The sequence below is a fragment of the Equus przewalskii genome, chromosome 4, assembly GCF_037783145.1.
Source record: "Equus przewalskii isolate Varuska chromosome 4, EquPr2, whole genome shotgun sequence".
NCBI lineage: Eukaryota > Metazoa > Chordata > Mammalia > Perissodactyla > Equidae > Equus > Equus przewalskii.
Window position 1 is genome coordinate 77,235,665 of NC_091834.1, and position 10,862 is coordinate 77,246,526.

Sequence of the window (10,862 nt, forward strand, 5' to 3'; positions counted from 1 at the left end):
TCAACAAATTCAAGAGTGAAATAGAAATCAGTTGAGCGTACTGTTGTGTGGACCTGTGCCAGTACAAAATGGATAAACTTAGGGAATTTTTAAGAGAGCCCATATTGTTCAGCCTGGGATCGACATTGGTCAATATAGCAAAGTAATTACAAAAATAAAATTTGATATGGGGGTGCAGATACAACTGAATACTATCTTTTTAAAAAAAGAAAGAAGGGAGGAAGAGAGGGAAGTGAAGGAAGGAAGGAAGGAGGGCAATTGGCTCCTGGAACTTAATTACTAATTTTATAAAGGACATTAGTTTAAACGAAAAGGAGTTGGTAACTGTTTGCTGGGTCTTCATTTTATTAAATTACTCAGATTGGGGTAAGTGAAAATGTAAGTAAAGTTATATCACTATTTTTCTCTTAACACAATTGATAGAAATGATAGTGAAATAACTTGATCTTACTGTAAAGACTTAATTACAGTTCTTAAATGCTTAATCCAGCTGCAAAGCAGTTAATCAACCTTACTGATAAATGGTAACTAAAAGCCCTCAAATGGTGAAAATTTAATTTTCAGTAGTTTCATGTGAAAAGCTGATGTACTTTAAAAAATATGTATGCTGATATTAGGATTATACAGGAGTGTGCTCACTCTTTTAAGAAAACAATTCATAAGTATTAACAGAACATTCGTTTTTCTTCTCCTGTAGAAAGCCAGACTTGCCAGGATCAGGGCAGCCAAAAGCGGAAGTGCAAATGCTTACATGCAGAGCAAACGGAACGGCTTACTCAGTAATCAGCTTCAGGTATGGTCGAGCACTTCGCTGTTTTTAATGTTTAATTTATAGGTGTAATATTGATTTAGTTCTATTTAACCATACAGTTTTATTGTGGGTAATTATGAAGATGGCTACTGAAACCACAAAAGTGTCATTTTTTTAATAACCTCACCCTAAACAGTCTTGTTGGCTATAGCAGTTTAGAAACTAAGCTGTGAAATATTGCCAGTGAATCATGACTGTCATTCATGATTGGCCACTATTTCTGCAGGGTCTCATGTAAACATGGTGTGATACTGTGATTTTTAATAAGAAATATATATTTAGTTCTCATTCCTGGAAGAGCTCCTAAACTCTTGGAATTTCCTAAGAGATGAGAGCTATAGAGGAGTCTTGTGTTATGTTAGTGAGGTGACTTTTGGGCCAACCCAAAGGATGGGAGCTGGTTGCTAGAAGAATCAACCATGTGATTAAGGGGTTGGAACTTTCAGTCCCACCTCCCAACCTCCTGGAAGGGGAAGGGGTCTGGAGATTGAGTTCTATCACCATTGGCCAATGATTTGATCAATCATGTCTACAAAATGAAGCCTCCATAAAAACCCAAAAAGGAAAGGGTGGTGGAGAGCCTTCAGGTTAGTGAATGGGTGGGGGTTTGGGGAGAGTGGTCCACTTGGAGAAGGTATGGAAGCTGCATGCACTTCCCCATACCTTGCCCCATGTATCTCTTCCATCAGGGTGTTCCTGAGTTATAGCCTGTCATAATAAACCAGTAATCTAGTAAGTAATATGTTTCTGAGTTCTGTGAGCTGCTCCAGCAAATCAGTCAAACTCAAGGAGAGGGTTGTGGGAACCTCTGATTTATACCCAATCTGTCAGAAGTACGGGTAACAACCTGGGCTTGTGACTGGTATCTGAAGCTGGTGGGTGGGAGGGACTCTCATAGGACTGAGCCCTTAACCTATGGAATATTATACTATCTCCAGGTAGATAGTGTCAGAATTGAGTTATATGATAAGACATCCAGCTGGTGTCCAGAGCATTTCTTGATGGCATGGGGGAAACCTCTCCCCACTTTGGAATTGGGTCCAGAACCCTTTTTACATGGGAAAGGTCAAAAATTCTCAGTAATTCAAATACCTAATTATTTTTTACTTCAAAATTACTTAAATCTTCCTTAAAGTTCATTTGGGTGCGGGTAGTGGGTTATATGATGTCTTGTTTTATTTCTTAATGGAGAAGAAACACCATTCAGTGTTATAAAGATCACATGGTATGAAATATAATTTGAGAAACTTTACTTTTATGTCAAAACTTTCCTTGAATATTTAGGATTCCAGTCATCTTTACGTACAAAATAGCTTTCATGTAGGTGAGCAGGATAGTGGTTTCAGGATTCTTTAAGTACTAGATTAAATTTTACTATCCAAAAGTAATGGCTTCCAGGCTTTCAAAGGTAGTTGATAGTTGAATGATTAAAAGAGATTTAAATTTTCAATTCAGGCAGGCAAGTCCAAAAGACCAGACCACCAATTTCACGAAAATGTGAATGCTAATTATCAAACTTAAAGGGAACTGCACGTTTGTCCCTGTTAAGTTAAAAAAATAAAATGCTGCCCTTTGATCTCAAGAAATAGGCCAGATCCCTCCGTGGAAATGTGTAGCCGAGGTTCTCATTGTTTGCAAATAAAATAGAAAGCCCTTCTGTCTTCTCTGTGCTAACAGTCCTCCGAGGATGAGCAGGCCTTTTTTAGCAAGTCGGGCTCCAGCTTTGAAACCCAGCACCACCACCTGCTTCACTGCCTGGAAAAAACCACGGTAAGGCAATGGCAGGACTGGCCGCCCCTGTACTCAGACCATAATGCCTTCTGCTTTTGTGAATACTTAATGCTTCCAAGCATGATTTCACTGTCTGTGTTACTGGAAAATATACTAAAAACAAAAACCCACAATATTTGAAATTACTTTGAAAAATTGTAGTGACATTTCAACTTGGAAAGTATTTTAGAGACTTACTTAAAATGTTTTTGTCTTTAGTGGTTATCCCATAACTCTAGTCTAAAAAATCTTTTTTTTTATCATGGTTATAATAGCTTATAACATAGTGAGATTTCAGTTGTACATTATTATTTTTCATATACCGTATACATATGCCCCTTCACACCTTGTGCCCACCCTGCACCCTGCTTCCCCCAGTAACCACTAATTTGTTCTCTTTGTCAGTATCTTTGTTTATATTCCACATGAGTGAAATCATGTGGTGTTTGTCTGTCTCTGTCTGGCTTATTTCACTTAACGTGATGCCCTCAAGGTCCATCCATGTGGTTGCGAATGGGACAATTTCACCATTTTTTATGGCTGAGTAGTATTCCATTGTATATACATACCACATCTTCTTTATCCAATCATCAGTTGATGGGCACTTGGGTTGCTTCCACGTCTAGGCTAATGTGAATAACGCTGCAGTGAACATAGGGGTGCATACGTCTCTTTGAATTGTTGATTTCAAGTTCTTTGGGTAAATACCCAGTAGTGAGATAGCTGGGTCATATGGTATTTCTATTTTTAATTTTTTGAGAAATCTCCATACTGTTTTCCAGAGTGGCTGCACCAGTTTGCGTTCCCACCAGCAGTGGATGAGGGTTCCCTTTTCTCCACAACCTCTCCAACATTTGTTGTTCTTTGTCTTGGTGATTACAGTCATTCTAAGGGGCATAAGGTGATATCTAAGTGTAGTTTTGATTTGCATTTCCCTGATTAGTGATGTTGAGCATCTTTTCATGTGTCCATTGGCCTTCTGTATATCTTCTTTGGAAAAATGCCTGTTCATATCTTCCGCCCACTTTTTGATTGGGTTGTTTGGTTTTTTGTAGTTCATTTGTGTGAATTCTTTATCTATTATGGAGATTAACCCCTTATCGGATATGATTTGCAAATATTTTCTCCCAGTTGATGGGTTGTTTTAAAAAATCATTTTAATGCAGATGGAAAGTTGTTTTGTTACAGCCGACTGCAAGTCCTATAAAATATCATTTTCCCCATGATTCTTAAAATGCTGATTAAACACAACATATTGCCCACTTATTTATTCATTTACCTGTATAGTCATTCAACAAATATGTACTGCTTGCCTACTATGTGCCAGACAGTGAGCCAAACCAAAGATACACCATGAAATCAGGTGTGGCCTCTACCCCAGTGGAGCCTCCATATATGGGACAAAACACACGGACGTTACTGGAGAAGGTTAATGGGCAGAGGAAGAAACAGTAATGGGGCCACAGTGGAGCAGGGCAAGGATGGTGGAGCCAGGAGGGTACAGGATCAGGCAAGGCTTCCTGGAGGAACTTGAACTGAGACCCACAGGATGACCAGGAGCTAGGTAGGCAAAGAAATGAAGGAACTAAAAGGTGATGTAAGCTCCTGAGGAAGCCTGGAAGTTGGCCTCAGAGGCAGTGAAAGAATTTGAGGGTGGTCAGAATGAGAGAGTGTAGCATAGCACACGAGGAGGCGGAGAGGAAAGCAGTGGCCAGATAATACGAGGTTTTGGAGACATGTCAAAAATTTTGATCTCTACCTTATAATAAATGGAAGATTATTTGGGGGATTTAAACATGGTAGTTATGTGATTATATTTGCATTTTTAAATAAAGATCTATAACATAAGATAAAGTCGTAACTTAGGATAACTCAGAAAGTTAAATGATAACATTAATATTCGAATTCATTTATCCTTGTCTTTCTCTTTCCTTTTCACCTTTTTACTGTTTCCCATTTAGGCCTTTTTTTAAATCAAAAATTATTTAACACCGATTAATATAGTTTAAATTGAGCTACCTACAAAAATATATGGTAACCAGCAACAGAACGACTTCTTCACTTCCAATCACTGATGAGATAAACTAGAATTTCATGCATTATAACTTGTATTATGTATGTGAAATGTGCATTATAAAAGAAGAAAACGGATTGTGAATCCTTTGTGAGCTATATTTTTTCTATAAAATTTAATATTTTACATGAAATTCTGTCTTATCTCATCATATTATTCTCTGGACTTTTAAACAGTGGAATGTTAAGTTTCATTTATTTCAAAATGCTTGTCTCAGCAAAGAAATGACAAAATGAATAGCTGAAACAATCTATTTCCTATTAACCAGTGAATTGCTTCAACTGTTTTACTAATATTTTAGGATGAGACATGGTTAAGTGGAGTTGGGCATGTGCAAAGCCTTCCATTATAAGACTATCGCCACCCCCACCCTGACACCCACACACAAATCGTAATTCAAGTCATTCTCTAATTGTTCAGATCAAAAATGTTTTCCCTTATGTTTCTGAGGTAAAAGTCTTGCATAGGCATTTTAGGAGGCAATTCTTTATTAACTATATTAAAAGCAAAATTTACATTCTGTTTCTCTAAGGTGTGGCATGTGAAATGATGTCCATCACTGTTTGCTTCTGGGCTAAAAGAACTCTGAATACAGCCTGGGATCATGAGTACAGTCCGTGATCTATCACAAAGATGAGGAAGGAAACCTCAGAAGTTCAGTGCTGATCCCTTCTGGGTCAAACATAAGGAGATACGTTTTGTAGACAAATGTATTTTACTTATTTAAAATACACCATATTTTTCTATCTCCTGGGAATTTTATAGGAGCACCTAAAGAAATGGGAAGTGTCTTAGATATCTCATTTTCTAATTAAAAAATGTTTTGAATCCCATGTGAAAATATTTGCTAATATATAACAGACAATCTAACTTAAGGCATTCTATTAAAATAGTCCCTTTTCTATAACTTAAATCTGTTTAAAAAAATAAAGTAAATGTGGATTTACACATTCCCTGTGGGTATTATCTATATTCATTTTTAAGGGTTTTTTTTTTCATTAGCATATAACTCCTAGATTTTATGTGTAAATTAATAAATGATATTTCAAGATAAAGTTAGTCTATAAATGGATGTTAAATCAGCCTGTGTACATCAGTGTAGAGATCTACCTAAACAGATTTTATTTTCACAGAGATGCCAACAAGAGGTGGCTTTGATATTCCAATCACTATGAAAATGGTAGTAGTTACCCATTAGATAGTCTAAATGTGTGTGGGCACATTTGAGTTCTAACAATAAAGCTTTTCATTTCCTTTTTAAAAGTTAATAAGTGTTTCTGTGCTTTCTTCACATTTTCTTACAACTGTGGAACAGAATCACGAGTTTGTGGATGAACAAGTCTTTGAAGAAAGCTGCATGGAAGTTGCAACTGTTAATCGTCCTGCAAGTCACAGCCCCTCTCTCTCTTCACAACAAGGAGTCACCAGCACTTGCTGTTCACGACGACACAAAAAAACCTTCCGCATCCCAAATGCCAATGTATCAGGAAGCCACCGAGGCAGTGTGCAAGAACTCAGTACAATTCAGATCAGATGTGTGGAGAGAACCCCACTATCTAACAGGTACCTGAGGTTAATCCGTGTGTGTGCACACGCCTCTGCTGGCTCCCAGAGCATACCTCCACCTGCACTCATGTCTCTACCTCTGTGGTGTGTAAATCCTAGCTCCTAGGGTTTAGAATGAGACAAAACTGATCTGTAGCAAGTAGGAAAATGGATCTACTGTCACATTCATTAACAGTCAAAAGCAGGAGTTGTATCAGTATTAAAAGAGTAGAAAGATGATAAGATGGTCAGGCACACACAAATAGATTTCTCTCTCTTCAACACCACAACTTTTTCTTATTTGAGCAGACACATCTCTACTCAAGTGCCCCTTATGTAAACGCAAGTAGCCTGAAATGATAGTCAACACTACTAAATGAGACAAATTAGATTGACATTGATATGATTGAACAGTACTCAACAGCACCTAAAAATATATCAACATATTCAGTGTAACAGTGAAAAATAAAACTATGCCTACTCAAATCTCTTGAAATAATGCACAGTTTTGATCATAAAGGTATTTTGGCCACAACAAACACAAAAATCAATCCAGTGCAAAAAAAATAAGTGAAATGCTAAAATCATCCACCTTTGCTTGGTTTATGGACAATTTCGGTGAAATTCTTCTGTTGATATTTTTCCTTTGCTTCCCTTTATTTGCTATTTGTTTTGACCACAAACACATATTTGTAAGAAAAAGTAGTACTTTAAACTATACAAGTCATTAAAAAGATTATTTCTGCCAAAATAATTTTGCTTTGTTCCTCAAATTAAATAGAAATATTTTTACATTAACAATCCATTAATTCAGAGCTGCTTCTTTGTTCACATTCATCAATCTTTGCGGAAAACCTGGATGCAATTCTGAATGCAGGCTATGTTGATTTACATAAATCGGATATCTCTGGGACCAGAATATTAAATTTTGGAGCAATGGAAGATTTCTGTCTCTAAGATATTGTACCTCTTTGTTGTTTTACATCCATTCCAAACCGAAGTAGAAAATGGAGAAGTATTTAGACAGAAAATCCTAGGACATAAACATTTTAATTACGATTTTCATGAAAATAAAGTTAGTTATTAGTTTTAAGCTCCTATTGATACCCTCGTTGACCTTTTCCCTTTTACCCCCTCCCTACAAAGAAAATAAAACTCGAGCAAGAAGACCACTTGGGAAAACCTTGAAGTATTAGTAAACGCTAACTTTTTTGGGTTCTTAGCATTTGGCCTTCACTATGTTGAGAGCTTTAATTGCATTGTGTATCCCGGGGACAAGATAGTAAAATGATTCTGTGGTCAAAAGAACTGAGGTATATCTACACGGTCTATCCATTTTATAACAGTAACAAACCTCTCAGAGGTCCTGCCTTAAAGAAACCTATTTTACTTTATTCAACCCAGGTTTTCCAAAACTTGCCTGATCCCCTTCCTTGCATTTTTATAGAAAACACATTGAGAAAAACGATCGGACCAAATTAAACTGACTTTTAGACATTTATTTAATGTTAATGACCTGAATAGCATCTGCTTTAACATATATTAAGGTTTGGTGCTTCATTTTTTTTTTAAATCATGGTGATCATTCTTAGACATTTAAATTGTTACTTATAAACATGAAAACATATTCCTCAGTTGTAGGGAAAAAAATTTCTAAGTAAATAACTTAATTTCTTCAATCTATTTTTTCCTCATCAGCCGATCCAGTTTAAATGCCAAAATGGAAGAGTGTGTTAAACTAAACTGTGAACAACCTTATGTGACTACAGCAATAATAAGCATCCCAACACCACCAGTCACCACCCCCGAAGGAGACGACAGGCCAGAGTCCCCTGAGTACTCAGGAGGAAATATTGTCCGAGTGTCTGCTTTGTAAGACAATGGGAATCAGGTCTGAGAATTTGAGCCCTGGATGTGGAAAGAATCTCAATGTGGAAGAAGGAAGAAACAATAAACCTTTTGCAGATGAAAATGGCAAAGCAAGAAGGTTGGTAGTGACACAAAACAACGCTTCCAAACTTGAGGATGGAAATAAAACCACCAAATGGCATTTCTAGACAGAGTTTGACCTGTTATACAGAGGAATAGTCTGTGGCCCTTTGACTTTGTGAATGAGCACAATGAAATGCCTCCTATTGATGCTTCTTATGACCAGAACTCTTTTTTAATAAAATATATAAAATAAATCTTTGAACACAGTGTTCCAGTTGAATGCAAAACAAAAAAAAATATGGAAAACATTTTGATAAAAATTTTTCCTGTTAAAACCATGAACATTGGCTATGATGAAGATTATTACATATTGAAAAAAAGCTCATACAACACATTTGTATTGACTGAAGGAAACCATCATAATGCATGCTAGAATTCTTTGGAGCAGTGATCTCAGTTTCCTTATGTTGTCTTCAGAATAGGCATGATAAACTGTAATTGTAGAAAGGGAGAATTTCTGTGCACTTACAACAAGCTGATTGTTCATGTTCCATGGTGGGCTGTGCAAATAAACTCCTTTTAGAACTGCAGTGTTTCTCATGGGGATGCTCATTAGTAAATCTAAAGTGTTCGGATAGTTCAGTATTAGTTGTCATTTTACCTTGCACCCAGATACTGTTACAACTGCAATAATTCATTGTATACCTGTTGTATCAGGGATCAGAATTTTTCGTTGTTGTACTTCCCAGATGTTCATAGATACAGTAAGAGCCACTCTGTAGAAAAACTTCTGCTGTGGCCAGGTTTTAGATAACTTTTTAATCCAAAACTCTTGTGCCATAAATGTTTTTCAGTAATATTCTTTGGTCCACTGTATTGCTGTGACACTGCATTCTTTGTTCCTGTATTTCTTCTATAGCACCTTTCTATTGGGTTTATCGTCATCAACTGGACTAACATTTTGTAGTTCAAATGACTTTCCTACTTTTGTATTCTCCAGCAAATTATCTTATAAACAGATTATCATCATCAATCCCCTTGTCAAAAGTTAGGAAAAAGGAGTTGACATCTATGAATTATCTCTAACCTGCTTGCTGTTATGGAAAAGCCCAGATGCTGGATATATCACTGTATGCATCATGAAAAGAGTTGGCTGGGACTAATATCACAGGATCAGTGATCCCAGAATCTCACTTGATGTATTATTTATTTTGCTTTAGATCTCAAATACATTTTGAGAATAACTAATGTGAATTGAAATGCAGAGATAAACTGGAGTGCTTTATGTAGCAATATTTGATGAAAGCACGCTTTCTACGCCATCAAGGAAGGCAGCACAAATTTATCTCAGAGAGCAAGGAGCAATTTTCTCCACTATATCAGGAGGACAGGAGTTTGATGATGCAAAATTGATCTCTATGTACATTTAAGTGAAAAGTCTTGATACCTTTTCACCATTAAAATATATCAGCAGACGTGTCTGCACGTGACAGTGTAAAAAAGTTTTATGTCAAATGAAAAGTTTTGTTCATTCCAAACCACCACTGTAAGGAATAAAGTTTAGCTTCCATACATGGAAAGAGTTAATAATTATCCCTCTACTATAGAGATTTTAAAATACTTATCATAATTTATCATAAAAAAATTAATCCAACCATTTTCAAATAAAGCCGGAAATTCTTGCTTCCCATTTCTAGAATAGCTTCTGGAACAATGCTGTGCACACAGTATAGATCTTAATAAACATTTGCTGAGTGAAAGTAAGATAAACTACTATCTCTTGGGAAGAACTGGCTTTATTCCTAGTATATCTTTTAACAAACTACTAATCTTCCTGGATCGTGAATGTTAATTATATTAACACCTGCCTCATGTCACTTTACGCTTCTAGAGCAAATATATAGTGAAACTTCTTTGATGGCATTTGTTGAAAAACTTTTTATAAAGTAGACTAAGGAAACCACAATCAGGAATACTTAGGTCTTTTGATTCCCAACAAGAAGTTCTATTTTCATGTTCTTAATATTACATTTTAAAAAACGCAGTTAGATTATTTCGGTTGACAATTCCACATCCTTTTCAACTTATCATTTATCCAAAACTCTTAATTTCTTTAGACTTTTGGAAAAGAAAAAAAAAACTTTTTGGTGTTTTAGGTGATTTAAAAATATACTGTGTTGGTGGTGAATGACTATTGATGACTGTGTTAAGTGCATCCGTATCGTAAGTGAAATGTAATTATTTCTGTGTACCATATGGAGTAACCAAGGTCATTGTTTTTGACAATTTTGTTTGAAATTCATATATCTTATTTCAAAGGATAGCATAATATCTGCATTATGCTGGAAAAAATAGACCTTTGGAGAATACTTAAATAAAACACATGCATGCTTGAACAGGACGACATGGCTGACTGTTGCCCTTTTTTCTTAGGCTTCCTTCCATTCCAAAATCTGGGATGTGCCACGTTCATAATACACATTTGGGAGAATCCTGTAACATGCACAAACTCAAAGAACCCATTGATTGTGAGTCACCTTTAAATCTAGTCTAACTCAGTGAAGGCAGCAGCTTTCTGCCAGCAGTGGCAATTTAGGCAGAGACTTCAATAGAAAAGTTCATATCATTTAAAGATAAAAGTGCCACTGCTTTAAATGGTCATTTTTGGAAATATCTTGGCAACTGCAACTCCACAGCTACTAACTATCATAATTTAAGTATATTACCAGG

The 10,862-nt window shown here is 36.1% G+C and overlaps 1 protein-coding gene across 1 annotated transcript in view; it reads left to right on the forward strand.

Annotated features, from left to right (window-relative positions):
• KCND2 (potassium voltage-gated channel subfamily D member 2) overlaps positions 1 to 10,533 on the forward strand; it is a 453,684-nt gene extending 443,151 nt beyond the window's left edge. Inside the window, exons 3-6 of the mRNA XM_070616395.1 lie at positions 698 to 793; positions 2,489 to 2,581; positions 5,971 to 6,218; positions 7,899 to 10,533. Coding sequence (XP_070472496.1) covers positions 698 to 793; positions 2,489 to 2,581; positions 5,971 to 6,218; positions 7,899 to 8,076 — 615 coding nt within the window. The 3' untranslated portion in view covers positions 8,077 to 10,533. The remainder of the gene's footprint in view (positions 1 to 697; positions 794 to 2,488; positions 2,582 to 5,970; positions 6,219 to 7,898) is intronic.
• Positions 10,534 to 10,862: the final 329 nt, after the last annotated feature.